Source organism: Notolepis coatsorum, assembly GCF_963971535.1.
Source record: "Notolepis coatsorum genome assembly, chromosome: 4".
Taxonomy (NCBI): Eukaryota; Metazoa; Chordata; class Actinopteri; order Aulopiformes; family Paralepididae; genus Notolepis; species Notolepis coatsorum.
Genome location: NC_140168.1, coordinates 48,102,239 through 48,122,597, shown reverse-complemented (window position 1 = coordinate 48,122,597; position 20,359 = coordinate 48,102,239). Strand labels below are relative to the sequence as shown.

The 20,359-nt window shown below is 39.4% G+C and overlaps 1 protein-coding gene across 2 annotated transcripts in view; it reads left to right on the top strand.

Moving 5' to 3' along the window:
* Window positions 1–7,848, top strand: part of nfatc1 (nuclear factor of activated T cells 1) — a 52,920-nt gene extending 45,072 nt beyond the window's left edge. For both annotated transcript variants that reach the window (XM_084311684.1, XM_084311683.1), the window contains one exon: window positions 5,896–7,848. In XM_084311684.1, the coding sequence (XP_084167810.1) occupies window positions 5,896–5,951 (56 nt within the window). In that variant the 3' untranslated portion in view covers window positions 5,952–7,848. The remainder of the gene's footprint in view (window positions 1–5,895) is intronic.
* Window positions 7,849–20,359: the final 12,511 nt, after the last annotated feature.

Sequence of the window (20,359 nt, the reverse complement as noted above, 5' to 3'; positions counted from 1 at the left end):
TGGTCACATTCCTGGTTCTTCCAAGGTTTTATAAGCACTGATTACATCAGAATGAAATGTTAGATTAGATTGTACAGTAGTCATTTGAATCTAAATCAAAACGGTTTATCTGTTCCTCGTGTTCATAAGGAGTCCTTCTTCTAGCCCCCCCCCCCCCCCCCCCCCACCAGTAAGAACCTTTCTGTTTACACAAGAGATTCCCATCCACCGACGTTTGGCTTGGTTTTGGTGCTGAGGTGTTTCTCTCTTGAATAAATCATGGGAGCCGATGAAGCCAGATGACTGTGATGATGTTGTGTTGGTAGCGGGGGAGTCTATTTATAGTCGTCGTCCGTGGACACAAGGGCCTGAATCATCCGTGAACACGCATGGAGATCAATGGATTGATTGATTTTTTTTAATTAGATCCCTCGCATGAAATGTGGCAGCACAATGAAATGTAGGCCGTGACAACAGACATGTAAACACTAAATGGCCACAGTAGCTGCCTCAGCAGGGCCGAGTGGCCGTGTTTTACTTTGTGCGGCGTACCCCTCCTAGGAATAGCCAAAAATGTGTCAGGAACCCCGTTTTTACGTGGTATTATCCATCGTCACCTTTATATTCTATCGTTAAAGGCCCGATCGGTGATCCAAAGTAAGCAACGTAGCCCCAGCACTAAACATATAAAATATAGGAATGGAGACATGTTTTCATTCCCCAGTTGATTGACTGAGCTCTTGATACAATAAGGACTAATAACAGTAAATATGGGTTTTTGATTGTATTTTCTGTATTTTAATAATAATGCATTTTATTTGAAGGCGCCTTTCAAAGCACCCAAGGTCGCCGTACAGGGTTAAAAACGAATACAATCACACCCAGTAAAAAAAAAAATTAAGTTGTGATGATAACGGTAGGGTCTGTAATGTCATCAAACAGCAACCTCTGGGTAAAAGTGTCCTACTTGACATTGCATTTTGTTTGGTCTGACATCAGTTGTTATACTGTGAATTTCTCCAGACCTCTCTTGGCAGAGCCTGAGGTGTGGCCAGCAATGGCAACCCCTCCACTTTCCCCATTCAAATCCATCCCACGCATCAGACCAAAAACAAAACAATTTAAATAAAGTACAATACCAAGGGGTGTCCAGGTAGTGTAGAGGTCTAAGCACACGCCTACCACCGCAGAGACCCAGCGGCGGTACCTCCGGCTTGGTCAGACGTCCCTACAAACACAATTGGCAGTGTTTGCGGGTGGGAAGCCGGTGGGGTATGAGTCTTGGCTGTTGCGATAGCGACTCCTACTGGTCGTTTGGGGTGCCTGTTCAGCAGGGAGGGGATCTGGAGCACATAGCGTGAACCTCCGCGTTGCACTCTCCCAGTGAAACTCAGGTGAAAAGGAGCGCCTGGCGACTCCACATGTATCAAAGGATGTTCTAGTCTACACTTTCCCATATTGACAGAGTTTAGCACAATGACCAGGAGGGAATTGGTGTAACGATTACACTGGGGTGATTGGAGAAAAAGGTATAAGGCAAAAAATATATTAAAAAATTATAATATAATTAAAAAGTACAATACCAAGCGGGGCTCTTTTGCCAATAGGTCACTGTTTGACTGCATTACAGATTCTACCTTTAAGTGTGTCATGTTTGTAAACATTGAAATTATACAGAGCTTGATGAGTTTAAAAAAAGTTCCAAAAAGGATATTTTGCTTCTGCAAGTCAAACTCACATTGTACCTCACATTTAGGTATAATGGTCAAAAAACCATGCTATTGCTGGAAGTCAGTAGAATCTATTCAACCACATGTGGTGTCCTTAAGAAAAATATATGAACCCCATAATCCACCCATCCACCATCTTTATCCTTAACCGGCAGGTGACGATATAATTTGGAAGGTTTTCTGATGTCTTGATGTCCTAGATTTACAGCCGAGTTCCTGACTTGATGGGAGTACGTTTTGAGATGTCGGCGTAATAACGGCCCCAGGTGGTTTGAGGTCAGAATGGATACCTCTAAACCTCCAGATGCGCAGAAGGTCAAAGCCAGATCAAACACAGCGGCGATGGTCGGCTTATTCGGCCCAGTTCTCTGTTGTGGAATATTTTAAATCAGCCATGACAGTGAACTTGTAGAAATTTAGACGTGTCAATTTGTATATAAAAATAGAACATAGTTTATTATCTGTTTCTGTGGCCACAGAAAGAGTATGCTTAGTTTCTAATCAGAGAGACAAGTGTACACACAAGCTTCTGACCAGAAAGTGAGAAAGAGCTCTGGTCAGGCTTACAATTAAGTACAAAGTTGACATGATGTCAAAAGATGAACAGATACTGTATGACATTATTTCTCCAGGTTGTAATTTGGTCAATTGTTCTCACGGTTCACTCAGCGGCTGACAGAGGAACAGCAGGCTGTTCTGACAGCGAGACACTGTAGCCACTATGTATTTAGTACTGTATACATTGGAAAGATTTGCTATTATCAAATCTTTAACCATTATCATAACAGAGTTGTTAAAGGATCAATAGGCAGCTGCTGACTTTTGGCAACATTTTAACACGTAGATGCTAACGCATAGACGCTAACACATAGATGCTAACACATAGCTGCCTGCTACCTACCCAGCGAGGCGTGGCTTTGGCATCCTGATGCGCTCTGATTGTCGAATTTGGTTTAAGGATTTGAAAATATTTATTAATATAAAGTTATGCCTAAAATCAATGGCCACCTATTGCTCCTTTAACTGAAGCTAAGGTCTGGTGGTGCATCACGCTCTCCTCACTGTCCTTGTTCTCTATCTCTATTCATAAGGGAGACTTCAAGTTCTCCACTGGCAGATTGCGATGCCGAACCTCCCCTGATAAGCCTCCACTCTCGCACAGCAACACGCATAACACACTGATATCTGGAAGACGGCTTTGGACGCCATTCGCCCATGATGTATTGCTCAGATTAAAAAAAAATACTCCAAAGCACGACAAAATGAACATTTGGAAGCGGAATAGGTATATCTTCCCCCCTACCTTCCTCCTCTCAGCCCTCACTGTTATGACAGCTCGGGAGGAAGTGATTTAGAGCACCTGTAAATGTCATAATTCCCCTGACAAGTACCCCTCCTCTCCCTCCCCTTGTGCCTAGTTTCTTTATGAAGACATATTGATGTGAGATACGCCCCTGCGCTCCGAAGCCACATAATGGGTTCAATGTGTCCGTGTGTTTCTATGACACGTTCGTGCGAGATCCAGTGTTCTGGGCTTCTTCCTTTATTAATGTCAGTCAATCAGAGAGCCAAACACGTTAACTGCATGTCTAGACAACTTAGCTTGGAGGGAAGCACGAGAGTTTTGAGTAGTACTCTGTAATTTTGTCATTCGGTTGTTGTACCACCGACCTACACTAAGTGCCATCATGCCATGTCATTCTCCGTCCATCGGCAATTGCTCTGCAATGTGGGCCCGGCCTATTTGCAGTTCTATTTTCAGTTACTTTCCTAGTATCTATGGTGATAGTGAGCACGTTTTTTTTTTTTTTTCTTCTAAGCCACAGTGACTTCTCGCACACTTGTAAGTGTTCTTGCATAGTATGGACCCCGTCACCCCTTGGCGTGACGGGAAGCGAGTGGGATCGCCGGGGAGGAAGCGGCCGCGGGAGCAACCGGATCACAGGGAGGGAAGGGCTGCGCCGCCGACCCGCCCTTAGATGGATATAAGAACCATTCCATTGTGTGCGTCTGTGGAGGGAATCTCACGTTTCGCCTCGGCCCTGGCTCCCCTGGCTGGAGCAGTGTGTGGGGGGGGGGGTCCGGTCAGAGGGAATTCCTCTGTATGGCTGGCTGGCTTGGCTTCCACGGCAGTGGCTCCAGGGGTGTTCCCCCCTAACCCCCCCACCTCTCATTTCTCCCTCCCTCCCTCCCTCCCTCCCTCCCTCCCTCCCTCCCTCCCTCCCTCCCTCCCTCCCTCCCTCCCAGAGCTGTGGCTCTGGGTCTGAACCTGAGTCTGCGTTGCAAAGATGAACCCGACTGAATGGAGCGGTGGCTCTCGTCAATGTGTTAAATTGGGTTATATAGATACCAGGTTATATATAGATACCAACGGTACAGGTTTGACAAAAGGCGACCCCTTTCAATCGGGCATTAGTGGGGTTCAGAATGGCTGCGTTGGTGCTTTCTGTCATCACCACCGGGCCCTCGAGCGCAATCCTTTTAGCTTCACTTTGGTTGCTCCACTTACAGTAGTGTGTCAGATCCCTTCCCTTGTGTCGGCCAAAGGCCGGGGCTGATAAAGGGGGATAGACGAGCAAACATGCTTCCCTCAGCAGTGGCCAGGAAGCTGCATCTTCTCTGTGTTAACCAGAAGATATGAGGCTGATACTGCTGGACCATGGAACCTTTCTAATATTCAATCTCTGCCATGGTAATTTAGCCAAAATCTATATTCTATTCTATAATATTCAAATGTTTTTTGTTTTTTTTACCACTCCATAAAATAAACAATTGATAGAATAGAAATAATAATCCATCATGAGAATTTTCAGAAAAGCTATCTACCCCATAGCTCCCAATTACCTACTGCATTGAAACTACATGTGGGAAGAATGAGGCACCTGTGATGTTAGACACATCACTGTGTGTCAGGCTTAGGCTGCAGCTAGGTTAGAATGAGAGAGTGAGATGTTAGGCACATTTGTTTACTTTTTTGTTTTGGTCTGATTGGAGTTTTGGCCTGGAGTTTAATAAACTTATTATACTGTACTGTGAATTTCTCCAGGCCTCTCTTGGCAGAGCCTGAGGTGTGGCTAGCAGTAGCAAGCAACCCCTCACCTGTACCCACTGAAATACAATCCACACATCAGACAAAAACAAAAACTGTAAACAAAGCGCAGTACCATGTTGTTATCTTTAGCCTAGAGGTCGCTGTTAGGTGACATTACAGATTCTACCATTAAAAGTAATGGATGGGATTGGTGCTCAGTATTAGATGGGATCTGTTCTCATTATTGATCAGTGCTCAGTATTGATTGGTGCTCATTATTGATCGATGCTAATTTTTTACCGGTGCTCAGTATTGATCAGTGCTCAGTATTGGCCGATACCTAAGGTTTATGGCTCAGAATAAATATCAGTCAAGCCCAATCATCATATCATACACAGCATGTTAGCTCCATTTCATGGGACTTTTATGCACTGCTCGCTGGTCTACCGACCACTGCCACCATGCCTCTTCAACTCATTCAGAAGTCAGAACGCAGCCGCCCGTCTGATCTCCACCCTACCAGAGTCAGTCCATGTTACCCCACTTCTTAGGGACCTGCACTGGCTCCCCATTGCCGCACAAATCCGCTTCAAGGTCCTCGACCTGGCATATCACGCAGCGAAGGGAACGGCTCCTGCCTACCTCTGGTCAATGGTCTCTAACTACACACCCTCAAGACCCTTCCACTCTACATCCTCTGGCCGCCTCAGACCCACTCCTATCCGAACTCCAGGAGGGTCATCAAAGAGAAGCCGCCTATTCTCAGTCCTCGCTCCACAATGGTGGAACGAACTTCCCACCACAGTTAGGACAGCTGAAACCCGACCAATCTTTCGCCGTCGACTAAAAATACACTTATTCAATCAATATCTTTAATGAAAAAACGTACTGTCTTATACTATCATGCCCTCTTCCTACTATACTAATATGTCTTTACTACTAGGCATTCAACACTGCAACACCCAAGTTTCAGCACTGTTTGATGAACATTGTTACTCAGTTGTTGTACCCTTCCTGCTGACTTGTTGTACAGGACTTGTAAGTCGCTTTGGATAAAAAAGCATCAGCTAAATAACTAAATGTAAATGTTATGTGGAATTTCCTGAGTTATTGATTGACTCTGTTTCTCTCTCTCTCTGTCTTTCTCCTTCACAGTAAACGAGATCATTAGGAACGACCTGTCCAGCATCTCAGTCCACAGCCATGCATAGCTGCCTGTCACTACCAGAAGAAACAGACCAATATATATATATATATATATATATATTTAGAAAAAGGGAAATACCATGCAAACATGTTATTCTGCTCTGCATGCTTGGACTACAGTGTGCAGGAAGCGAGAAAAGCCCGAGGAGAGGAGAGATGTCGTGTCAAACAGGAACAGGTTCCAGCACATGCCTTTCATATAAATGCCTTTTACTGTACACAGAAAATGGAAAAAGGAATCAATCACATGACTGATACATAAATCAGGTATGTAGCATCCTCAAGTAGTATGCCATCCTCCAAATCCAAAGTATGCTTTTAGTGGACCAAGCATTTTTATACATATGTTGTTGTTGTTTTTTTGTCGTGCAGTTTGTAAATGATTGAGTGCCTATGAATTAGTTTGTATATAGTATCTATAGAGCTTCAGTTTGCATATCTGGCTTTATAGTGAGACAATCTAAAAACGACAAGCAAGTGCCTTTGACTGAAAACAGGAAGTGACTTTGAGTTCAACTTGTTTTTCACGTTGGATTTTGTTAAAGATGTCAGTATGGACGCCCGTTAAAGGTGCACTATGCCATTTTGAAGGAGTGGATTTGTTTACATTTTGCAGAGCCTGCAATTAGTTACATATTTTTATACTATATCATACTTTAAATGATTCTATCTTATGTCATCGTGAATCAAAACAAAATCATTTTGAGGCACTGTGAACCAAACATACGCCAAGAATTTATAAACAAACGTGTAGGCCCCGCTATGGTAAACCACAGTTTGTTTAGTCAATTATTGGAAATATACAATTTATTTTTATTTTTTCTACTTCTCTGAGTTTCACATTTCTCTCCCAAAACTACATAGTACACCTTTAAGTTTAGGCTAATAAAAAAAACATACATTTTCTCCATTCAAAATAAACAGTAAGCACTTAACCACTAGAATTGTGGTGCTATATTGTAGTTATGCCACCAAGAGACCAAGCTTGTGCCTTTTTAAGGAGAAAGAAATACATCACACGGCAGCAATGGCTAACATATCTGACTTTTTAAACAATGCACTGCTAAACATTTAACTTTGATATAAACTTGATATAGGAAATCGTTACCATGCCTTTACATACTGTTGCCGTTAGATATAGTAGCTGTAGTCACAGGAATATTAAAAGTACTTTTTTATTTTCTATTTTTTTAAATAGTGGCTTGGAATGCATGACATAGCTTATTATGACATGGTGAAAGTTTTTGTTGTTCAGATTGTATATAACATGAACATCAGAGCAAGCTGTTCACCACAGCAATACTGTTTTGATAGATATCAGAGAGGGAAATCATCTCAAATTAGACAAAAGTTGTCTATTATTATTATTAACACCTGGAAGCTATGCAATATGCTGGTAGCATTAGTGTGTCAAAGAATGTATGCATTTACGATTGTAATAGGAACGTTCTTTAATCCAAAGAATAGCAAAGGATGGTGAGAAGCAATATGTATGAATTCATGGCTGTTTTTGTTTTTTTGTATCGACATATTTATTCTCTAGCATGTGCTCCGTTTATCCATGTTTATCATATAGCTCCTTTTATATGATTACCTATATACTGTGGTGTATGTACTAGTTCAGTTAGCGTGTGCACTGTGCACATACAGTATAGAAAGACTGTAATACACCTACATGAAAGATATTCATTACCTGCCTTCATTGTTTCATAACCGCCATGCAAATTATCTCAAACGATTTTGATCAAACAAGTTCCCACATTACTAGCGCATATTTATGTGTATTTATAAGTCTTACACCATATAATTCAAGGGCATGAACAAAGCCATGGTAATGTTTACTGAACAGGTTAACTGTTAGGCTACGATTCCTAATTATGCTTTGTGAATTATTTTGTGTTTTGTCAATAAATAGTCCATCATCTCTTTCAGTTATATTGTCCCTGTCTCTGTGATAAAGATAGGCAATAAAAAGAAATCTATGACTATTCACTCAGTAATCCACTGAGTAGGTCACTCTGACGCAGGACCATTACCATGGTTACCAAGATACTACAGTGGTCCAGAGAGCCTTGTCTGCCTCATTCAACAGGCTGTCTATCCACTTAGTCTTAGTCTGTCTATCTATATATACATCCCATCTGTCTGTCTGCAGTCTGTCCTGTTCTGACTCATTAAAACCGTTTTTATCCTCTATCTCATACCCCTCTTTGACTGGAGTGGAGTGCACATTGAATATACGGCAATTAACTCACATTCACTTTCAGACTTTCAACAATGGCCTCTAAATTATTATAATTCCCCCATTTCAATTGATTTTAGCTCAGTTTGCCAAAGCAGTTAATGTTTAAAGTGAAGGTCCACCCGGATAAGGAATTAAAATGTGCTTTTTCTTCCAAGGTTAGAATCAATCCACAGAACAAAATCTCTCATCTGTGATGTCATCAGGAGACCAAACTCAGAGCTGCTCATTGGAGTCTGAACTTGACAACCTGTTGAATGTTGGTTTGAACTAAATTCAGGTTCAGGATTTTTTTATATATTTTTTTATGTAGGACTAAGAGTATCATCATATCACTGATCAAATGTGCCCCTATCCTCATAAAATCACTGGTTATTGTTTCAACCAAGTCTGTCTCCCATTCACTGTCAACGGAGTAGCTCCAGGATTCATTAGGCACATTGGTTCCAGCTTTGGACAATATTTATGTTCACAAATCTAAAAGGTAAACAGTCTGAGATCATAAGACTGGCATAAACTGTCATCATAAACAAATACATAATTGTTCCATACAAAGAGATAGTGTTGGTGAATCACACGTCTCAAAGCTGTCATTGTACATCGAACTCCATTGAACTAGTAGATTATATTGATTCTTCATAATATGTATAAAGTACAAGATGTATAACTGAAATACATCCAGCTACAACTAATACTTATTGAAGGTATGTTGAGGTATGGACACTGTATATACATTTTGTTTGGAACCTTTGAGTATATAGGCTATAAATATATGTAAAATTATAAAAGTGTATGCATTTAAAGGGATCTGTACAAAATAGTGTACAGCCTAAACCAGGGGTTCTCAAACTTTTTTCATACCATGACCCCATTTTATTTAGGAATTTTTTGGGGACCCCACACTTAATGCATTGCGTAATTTCAACGTGTAATTAACCTGTTAATCTGTAGACAGTTTTCGCCTAAAGGTACATGCCTAAGTAAATGGAAGATTGCTCCACTTCTGCAAGGACAATTTGCATGTTCTTGGTATCTAGGAACATCTAGGGACCTGGGGGTATGTATTTCCAGTGTCAGAAATATTGTGTCTGTTACTAGGCTTGAGTAAATTGTAATGAAGAAAAGGAGAATATAAATTATGATTTATTTTTGCATCTTTGACGGTGAATAACACTATGTTAAATCTGCGGGGTAAGAGATTTCGCTCACTGAGCTCATTCACCACCTTATTGAGATCATGTGTACAAAAATCTAAGCAAATGAACCGCGGGAAGATGATTAAACAGAAGGATTTGTAGATACAGTAATTAATGATAATCGACTTTAATTATAAATTCATATTTGACCTTGAACTTGACCTTGACCTTATTATGGCCAAATCATACATCTATAATATGATAATTGATATGATCTAATATGGTCTCTATTGATCGATTTATGATAAAGAAAAGCAGGGGGGACCTTAAGGCTTAACAGGTTAAGGAATATCAAAATAAAAGCACACGTTGTTGAACTTGATCATGCATATTTATTACAAAATTTAATTACAGCACTATGTTATCAATACACATTTATAAAACGAGGCATATTTTTTTATGGAAAAAAAATTTATTAAAAAGAAAATTCGCATTTTTTTTTTACTTGCCAATGCGCCCCACTGTCACCTACCCGCGACCCCACTTTGGGTCGCGACCCGTAGTTTGAGAACCATTGGCCTAAACAAAAGTACAGCCTACACCTTTTCAGTCAGTAACTTGTTTTTCTTTATTAATTTGTCACAGTTATTATAATTGTTACTATGATACGATTTATTTATTTACACGTGTACCACACTTGAGTTGTGGTTGTAGTCAGGGGCGTAGCTGGGGGGGGGGGTAGCTTAGGATGATTCCAAGGGCCCAGCACTGGGGGGGGCCCAAAAATTTTTGTGTGTGAGATATATATAGAGAGAGGGGGGGCTTTGGTAGACTATTGCATTGGTCCATTCATTGAAGATGAACGCGATGCGACATCCTTTACTAGGCTCACCCACCAACAGTGCAGGTGCTGAACTGCTGATCCGAATGTATAGGTAAAAACCATATTATGCGTTTTCATCAATAAAAAAATGGCACAAAAAAAAAATTCGCTCGCGCACTTACGCGCGCTCGCATTCACTGGGGGCCTACAAATACATTCTTTCATGGGGCCCAGAATCTGGAGCTACACCCCTGGTTGTAGTTGTAAGATTCAAGATTGTTTATTGTCATGTGCACAGTTAAACAGACAGTTTGCCATCAATAAATCTAAATCGTTCAACTTCTGTTTAAACTTAATCGTGAAGATCTTTGAAATTACACCATTGAACTAAATATAAAAAATGTTTTAAGTGTTATTTACATACATTGAAATTTACATGTCAGGGTTTGGGACAGCTATAGAAAGTACCCTATAAATGATGATTTTGTATATATTTAGCTCATCACAATATCATTTAATGCCTTGGGTTTAAATAGATCATAACATATTCTTAGTAAATATCTATGTCTGAATACTTAATTGTTTTGTTAAATCGTTTTTCTTGTTGTGGGACAGCACTTTGAACTAATTCGGTAGAATGCCCCATATTATATACATACGAGGGGGAGGAAACTGTACATTAAGAGGGGGTGGGAGGGGGGGTTTGGACATTTACGGGGGCCAGTTTCTAATTGCAGCCTCCCGTAGGTGCTCGTTGAGAGCGTTGTTGAAGGTGGGTAGGGATTCACATTGTTTACGGCTGTGGGTAGGGCGTTCCACATTGATGTGGCATAATTGCTAAATGTGTTTAGTCCCTTGTTTGAGCCGAATCTGGGTTGAACATGATTTGTGGAACTCCCTCTGGTGTTGTGGTTGTGGTATTCACTGACCTTTGGGAAGTACTTCGACATGTACATGGGTACCTTAGTGGTCTAGTGTATCTTGTAGACCAGGCCCATTGCAAGTTGCTGTACTCTGTCGTTCGTAAGTAAGTAAGTAAGTAAGTAAGTAAGTAAGTAAGTAAGTAAGTAAGTAAGTAAGTAAGTAAGTAAGTAAGTAAGTAAGTAAGTAAGTAAGTAAGTAAGTAAGTAAGTAAGTAAGTAAGTAAGTAAGTAAGTAAAACTTTATTTGTATAGCGCCCTTCTCAGCACGAGTGCACAGAGTGCTTCACAGCATTTTTTTTAAACATCAGTGGAAAATACAAGAAATAATACATAATATAAAAAATAATTAGCTAAAACACTAGAATAGACACCGAAAAACTAAAACAAAACAGACATGAATAGAGAGAAAACGGCGATGGGTGTTTAAAAGGCCTGCCTGTAGAAGTGGGTTTTTAGCTGCCTTTTAAAGGTCTACTCTAAGCCATCCTAGGTTGTCAAAATGGGCAGGGGTGAGGTGGGTTTTAGGAGTAAGGTCAAGCAGTAGTCTGACCAGTTTGTTTTGTGATGTTTGAAATCTAGTTTTTTGTGCCTTTGAGGTGCTTTGGTACCATGAGGTGCAAGCATAGTCGTAGTACCCTTGAATGAGTGCCCCTGCTAGAGTCTTTGGGGTATTCTTGTAGTAGGAGTAGATCCGGTACAAGAATCTTGTTCGTTGGTTGACTTTTTTTTATTACATTGGTTGCCATTTTGTCACATGAAAGATTTGCCTAGGATGGAACCCAGGTAGGTAATTTCATCTTTCTTTGTGACAATATTGTCACCCACTGTAACAGAGAAGCCGTTTGTCTTGCTAAGTTTGTTATTTGATCCGAAGAGAATGGACTCTGTTTTACCCAGGTGTAATGATAGTTTGTTATCAGCAAGCCAGGTGCAGATAGCTGGCATTCACAAGCCTGATGGCCTGTGGGTAGAAACGGTTTGTCAGTCTCGTAGTCCTGGCTTTCAGACTCCTGTATCGCCTGCCTGATGGCAGGAGGTTGAAGAGTCTGTGCTGGGGGTGTGTACTGTCCTTAATTATGTTATGTGCTCTCCTGGTGGCCCTGGTAGAGTAAATGTCCTGTAGTGAGGGGAAGGCTGCTCCAGAGATGTACTGAGCAGTTTTAATCACTCGCTGGAGTGCCTTCCTCTCCTTAGCAGTGCAGTTTCCATACCAGACCGTGATTGAGCTGGTAAGGACACTCTCAACCGTACTTCTATAGAAGTTGCTGAGAATTTTGGGTGGCATGCCAAATGTTCTCAGCCTTCTTAGGAAGCTGGGATTTTTTTATTATCTGTTGGGTGTTCTGAGCCCATAGGTGAGGTCCTCGCTGATGTGGGTACAGAGGAATTTAAAGGTTTTCACCCTATCCACCTCTGTCTCACCTATGTACAGAGGTGTGTACTGTACACTCCTTCTCCGTGGGTCAATAGTCATCTCCTTGGTCTTGTCTGCGTTCAAGGAGAGATTATTGTCCAGACACCAGGCCACCAGTTCCACCACCTCCCTTCTGTATGCCTCCTCAGCTCCCCCAGTGATCAGTCCGATGATGACTGTAGTATCATCTGCGAATTTGATGATACTGGTGTTGTTCTGGGAGGCCACACAGTCGTGTGTGAAGAGGGTGTACAGTAGGGGGCTCAGCATGCAGCCCTGGGGGGTCCCTGTGCTTAGAACCTTTATGCCTGATGTCCAGGTGCCAACTCTGACTGACTGGGGCCTATTTGTAAGAAAGTTCAGCACCCAGTTACAGAGAGCCGGTGTCAGACCCACAGTGAGGAGTTTAGCAGAGAGTTTGTGTGGGATGACCGTGTTAAATGCAGAGCTATAGTCGATGAATAATAGTCTGGCATATGTGTAAGTGAAAATGACCAAAATAAACTATTAACTATAAACTATTATATATAATAGTTACAGTTGTGATCCAAATTATGTCACTAAAAGATAAGATAAGATAAGGAATATCACAGCAATATGCCAACTAGCACACTATACACAGCTTTTCCAGTGATAGCTAGTTCCCAGTGAGGACATGGAGGTTTTAATCAGGTATATACTGACACCCTGTGGTTTAAATCAGTGCTGTTAGCCTAAAGGGGAGATAAAAGTGTGTTTGAGACTAAAATTTGTCAGTTCGAGCCACTAACCGTCACAAGAATCTGTGTGTGTGTGTGTGTGTGTGTGTGTGTGTGTGTGGGGGGGGGGGGGGGGGGGGGGGTGAATGAATGAATAACACCGTGTGCTTCTATGTATATATTATACTATATTACATCATCATATTATTGTCTATATCATATCTCTTTCCGACACAACCAAATTACATCACCTGAAATGACCTGCCCAACATCTCTATATACATAAACATGCATAGCTGACAAGAGGAAACACCACACAGAAATATAACTGCTCAGCATGCTTGGACTACAGCATGCAGGAACATCTGGATTAAGTTATGAAACATATAGTACACTGTAATGTTTTGACACAACAAAGCATGTGTTCTCCTTGACTAAACACATACAAATGGGTTCAACATGTACACAACAGGTTAAAATTGTGTTGCCCTTGACAGTGTTTGTCTTTCATCACACCTGTTACACACATATGTGTTTAGATATTATTTCAGCACATCTTTAGATTACTATATTCTATTTTTTACTTAAAGGAACACGCCAACATTATGGGAATGAATAAATTGATGGAATGAGGTAGAGAGTGTGTCGCGGTGGTGTCAGGAGAACTGCCTCTCCCTGAACGTCAGCAAAACAAAAGAGATGATTGTGGACTTTAGGAGGTCGGGGTCAGGGACTACAGCCCCCTCAGCATCGACGGGGCACCGGTTGAGAGAGTGAACAGTTTTAAGTACCTCGGAGTCCACATATCCGAGGACTTGACATGGACCACACACATTGACAGTGTAATCAAGAAGGCATGGCAACGCCTCTACTTCCTTAGGCGCCTAAGGAAGTTCAAAGTGAGTCAGAAGATCCTTAAGAACTTCTACTCATGCACAATATAGAGCATCCTGACTGGCAATATCACCTCCTGGTTTGGGAATAGCATCGCACAAGATCGTAGCAGAGAGACTACAGAGAGTGGCCCGTTCAGCCGAACACACAATTGGAGGTGGGCTTCCCACTCTCCAAGACATTTACAACAAGCGTTGCATGGGTAAAGCTAAGAGAATAATCAAAGACTCCAGCCACCCAAACAACTGCCTCTTTGAACTGGTCAGGCAAGCGATACCGGAGTCTCATGGCAAGCACAGAGAGACTCAGAAGGAGCTTATATCCCCCAGGCCATCAGGATGCTCAATGAATGAATGAATGAATGAATGAATGAATGAATGAAAACGTTTATTTTTGAACATGTAATTCTCCATATTCCTCCAAACAAATCACGATTTAGCTCCGTCAAACCAAACAATCATAGCACATATATATATTTTTTTTTTATTAAAAAAACATTAAAAAAAAATAAACAAAAAAAACATTAAAAAAAAAGAATTATAAACAAAAGGTCAAGAGCAATGTGTTTGGTTGGCAGACATGTCCAAAAAAGGAGTAGAGGGAAGCTAAGCTTATTGATCCCTACCCCCTTACATTTGTATTTGTTCTTCCATTAATTTTACTAGATATAACATAACTTAGTATATTACAGTATAGAATATACTTTTACTTATAATACGAAAAAAGAGAAAAAACTTGATTCACTTGACAGCAGTGAATATAGTACAGCACCACATAACACAATATAACTAGGGCTGTCAGTTTATCGCGTTAATTAGATTAATTAATTACACAGCAAATTATCGCGTTATGAAAATTAACTCAAAATTAATTACAAAAAAGTTTTTTTTTTTTTTTTTTATAATACATTTTTTTTTGTATCTCATTCATTCCATGAGAATGTAGAATACACATTTACAGATATTTTTTTTAATATGGTCCATTTGCATGTTCTTGGTATCTGATTCTAGGGACATCTATGAATCTCAGGGAATGTATTCCCAGTGTCAGAAATACTGTGGGCTAGATCCACAAAGAATGGATTGCACGGTGCAAGTTGCACCCTTACTTACAATTCATTATGAATTGAAAATGGGGGACCCTGATGTAACCAAGACGAAAGTCTTTCTCTGGTCTGCATGCCCTTAACAATTGTGTGTATTGAGCCGTACTGTATTGTACCCATTCTGCAATCTGTTAATAATATTTACATTCAATCAATCAATCTGCGCTGTGATTGATTGAATGAAAATTTAATTTTGATCAATTGTAATGAACCAAATGAGAATATCAATACATTTTTTTTTTATCTTTGACCAGACCTGAAAAATCTAAGCAAATTAATAGATGGAAGATGATTAAACAGAAAGTTTTGTAGATACAGTACTGAATTCTGCCATCTGGACACATGCTATTTGAAATATGATTATAGAATATAGAATATGAGGCATAAAATGGTTATGCGATTAAAATGCGATTAATTAGATTAATTAATTACAAATCCTGTAATTAATTAGATACATTTTTTTAATCGCCTGACAGCACTAAATATAACATAACTTTGTTTATCCTCATTACTCATTTCTGTATTTCTCTAATGTGTATTTTTTTAGCTGCTTTTTAAATTGTGCCATATGTTTACTCAGTTTGATGTATTCAGTTAAATTATTGCACAACTTCACTCCACACACCGATATGCACATGCTTTTCAGCGTAGTGTATACCATTGGTTGTTTAAGATTCCCTCTCCCTCTTAAAGTTATATTGTCCTTCCCTGTCTCTGAACTATTTTTGAATGTTGCCTGGGATTAGTTTGTATCTGGCTTTGTATACAATGAGGGCAGTTTTGAAATCCACTAGGTCCATACATTTCAATGCTTGTAACTTTATAAATAAGTTATTGGTGTGTTCATAATATCCTACATTGTTGATTATTCTTATTGCTTTTTTTTTGCATGGTGCATATTGGCTGTAGAGTGCTTTTGTATAGGTATTACCCCACACCTCCGCTCATATATGGTAGGAAGAGTGTACAGTACAGTGTATACAGTGTTTTTTGGTTTAGAATGTGTCTTATCTTGCATAAAACACCAACACTCCGTGCCAATTTAGTCCTGACATATTTGACTTGAGGTTTCCAGTTGAGTTTGTGGTCTATTATTACACCCAGAAATGTATTCTCAAATACCCTCTCCAGTTTAATACTATCAATCATTAGTTCAACCGGTGTATTTACTTGTATATCACGTTTACCAAATATCATGAATTTGGTTATTTTGATATTTAATGATAATTTATTTACATCAAACCACACTTTCAGCTTGGATATAGCTCAGCTGCGACATTCTTTAAAAGCATTTGGAGGTTCTCTCCCTCACAGAAGACATTTGTATCGTCAGCAAAAATGAAATTTTTCAATATTTTAGACGCATTACCTATATAATTTATATACAGTATGAATAGTTTCGGGCCCAGAATTGACCCTTGCGGCACACCACAGATTATGTTCGACTGAGTGGACCTGTACTTCCCCAACTGCACAAACTGTTGTGTTTGTTCTAAGTAACTCTTTAACCATTTGAGCCCTACTCTTCTGATCCCATACCTTTCCAATTTTAGTAGCAGAATATCATGATTTATAGTGTCAAACGCCTTCTTCAGATCTATGAAGACCCCTATTGCAAACTTCTTATTATCAATTATGCTTGTCAGTTCTTCTACTAGGTCCATTAGTGCCAATGACGTTGAATGATTCGATCTAAATCCATATTGACTGTCTATAAGTAATGCGTGTTCATCAATGAAACTGTCCAATCGTGCAGCAAATAATTTTTCCATTATCTTTGAGAACTGGGAAAGGAGAGAAACCGGCCTGTAATTGGTGAATAGATTTTTCTCACCTGCTTTGAAGATCGGTATCGCTTTTGCAGTTTTCATTTTGGTGGGGAAGGCACCCAGTTTGAATGAGAGGTTACAAATATGCACTAATGAATGAATGAATGAATGAAAACTTTATTTAACAGATTGCAGAATGGGTACAATACAGTACGGCTCAATACATACAATTGTTAAGGGGATGCAGACCTGAGAAAGACGTTTGTCTTGTTTCCATCAGGGTCCCCCATTTTCAATTCATATAGACATTTATGACATACACAACATACATGACATTTATGTACCGATACATTTGTGACATAAACGGTATTCCAATATACAGTACTGTTACCCCTAGATCCTGACAGAGTATATGATGGGGAGGGGACTGTACATTAGGGGGGGGTGGGTGGGTGGGTCTGCTATGGCTATTATTACTTGTTTAATTAAGGTCATGTCAATGTCGTTCCAATCTGTTGTTTTATTCTTAAAATTGTTCACAGTATAAATAATTTCATTTTTATCCGTTTTTTCTCAAGAAGATAGTACTTGGGTTTCGTTCTTCAAAATAATTTGTAACACCTCCCCTTGTGGCGGGGTTATCTCCTCCGCCAGTTTGGGCCCCACATTAACAAAGAATCTGTTGAATCCTTCTGCCACCTCATTTTTCTTACTTACTGACTTTCCCTCATCTATAAATTCATCTGGAAAGCCAGAACTATGACAATAACACTATGTAACAAACCATCAAATACACTCACAGCACACACATCCACACGCACACACTCACTTTAAATAAACAACTCACTCATTTACAAAAAAAAAAAATAAATAAACAACTCACTGCAGCACCCACTTTAACACACTTATATATATTGGTAAAGAGATTTGCACTACAACTCATACCTCATTACACCTTACCCTAAATTGTACCTCATCCCATTTCTGCATTGTACTGTACAGTATATTGTATTGTAACTCAGTTACTTTTTCTACTCTGCATTGTATATGTATATTGAACACTTGTTTACGAACTTTTGAGTTATATTTTATACTTATCTATTTTTATCTAGCCCACTCTCAGGAGCAAAACAGAAAGAAGCATTTCATATAAAAGTATTCTGTATTTTTGTATGACAACTAATAAAGAAACTTGAACTTGATAAATTAATAGAAGTGGATACGGACCAGCTAGCCTAGCTGTTGGCCAAAAACACTTTTAAGCTAGGCTAGTGGTCCATATCTACTTTCATTTATTTGTGCTAAGCTAGGTTAGCTTGCAGCCAGATAGCTTTACTGGACGCACAGAGAGGAAATTGGTACAGTATCTATCTTCTTGTCTGACTCTGGAGAAGACGGTGAGCACATTCCCATAATGTTGCCGTGCTAAATTTTCCTCCTAAATCTAGGGATGCTCGATGTTGGCTTTTTTACCGATACCGATATACCGATATTGTCCAACTCTTAATTTCTGATACCGATATCAACCGATACCGATATATGCAGGGTTTCCCCCCCCAAAAAACTGAATAATTTCAGGTAATTAACATTACATATCTCTTGTTGTGGAATTAACACAACATTATGCATACCTTTGACAATAAATAAAATCAGAATTTGTTCTTACTTGCTTGCCTGGGTAAATAAAGGCTATAGAAATGTAAAAAAAATAAGATAAGATTGTCAATGTGGTTAGAAGTGGTGGAGAGAATAAAAGCTAGCTTATAATGGTAGTGTCTGGTTAGGAGTGAGGGATAATGGAGGTACTATCCAAGGAGGGGTCCGGGAGGGGGGGGTTCGAGCTGGAGCATATGTGTGTAGGGTTTTAGATAATAGGTATTAGGGGTATATCCTGTATAAGGCATTGGTATAATTGGTAATTTCGTTGGATATACACTGTATACGGTAAAATATTATTATAGACTTTTTTTTGTTTTCCGTTTCTGTACTTGCATGTCATTTTAGCCACCTTAATTGTTAGTTTCATTATGCATTGTGTGTTGAGTACTGACTTTTAATAATTTTTGTTTTGCAATAAAAAAAAATTAAATTTTTAAATTTTAATGCCAATATCGGCCGATAATATTGGACATCCCTACCTAAATCCTTTAACTCTTGTGAAAACAAAGTATCAAATATATTTTACATGTCTGTTGTTTTGAAAATCTTTGGGGATAACCAATGAGAGCAGCCCTGTTCTTGACATTGGGCCTTGTTGTTTTTGTTCCTCCTGGCTGCAGCCATCAGACTGTGATCCATGTGTATCAAATAAATGGTAAATATGCCTACAGTAGCACCTGTACCGGGGCTTCAGTAAAACCTTTGAGCAACATCAGCAACAGAGACCTGGGCATTGACTTCAATGGTTTTCATAACTGTTTAAAAAAATTAAAAGTTATAATAATAATAAAATAGACATGGCCCTGAATATAATGTGAAATAATGTAACCATATAATCTAGAGATTATGACAGAGAGTTGGGCAACTGAGGGGAAATGTATTTACCAGCACATGTTCAGGCATTTTGAGGGACAGTGGGGCTCAAGCAACAGACAGCAACAAAAAAATTTCCTGCCCGACTTTAAGTGGAAATGATGGTAAACTAAAGTGTGTAATGCAAGGAAAAAGCGAGTGTGTTACATTTTTACAACTATTTAAAAGGTGCTATAGATAACACTATGTAGAGTCATTATTTAATATGAGATTCCCCTAAATTTATGCAGTCATTTATCTTTTGTTGGCTTTATCTTATACAGTAATTTATTTGAAATGGCTGTATAATATCCTATTAGAAGGGCAGTTATGCAGTCACTGATTTGGGTCATGATGAGCTAATAGATTAGGGCTGTCGCAGGACTAAGAGCCAGACCAATTCAATCTCCCTATTTCTTTCTTTCTGCCTTTCCTCTCTCCTTTTCTCACCATATCTCATAAACTAATGGCTGGATTGCCGTGACATTTGCTGTGCACATTCATGACCCCAAAAGGAATAAAGTTATTGATGTTGGTGAGCTTACCATGACCTTACCTTTAACACTACCATCAGGACAGACATTTCAATTAGTGCATCTCATGATCCATTTGTCATACAGTCACTAAATTAACTCCCCATCAGGCGAAACCTTCCATTTTCAAATGAACGTATCTCATACATTAGTCATATAAGTCGGTTACAGAATTCAGATTCAATACAGATTCATTATTATGCTTTCATGTTTATGTTTTTGTTAAATGTTTGTTAAAATGCATGTACACTTCATATAAAAAATAAAGATTCCATTAACATGTTAACAAATCATTCATTTTAGTGAAGCATTTATAATAATCGTTTAGTTTGAACTTCACTACATTTTACCACTGAAATTATTAT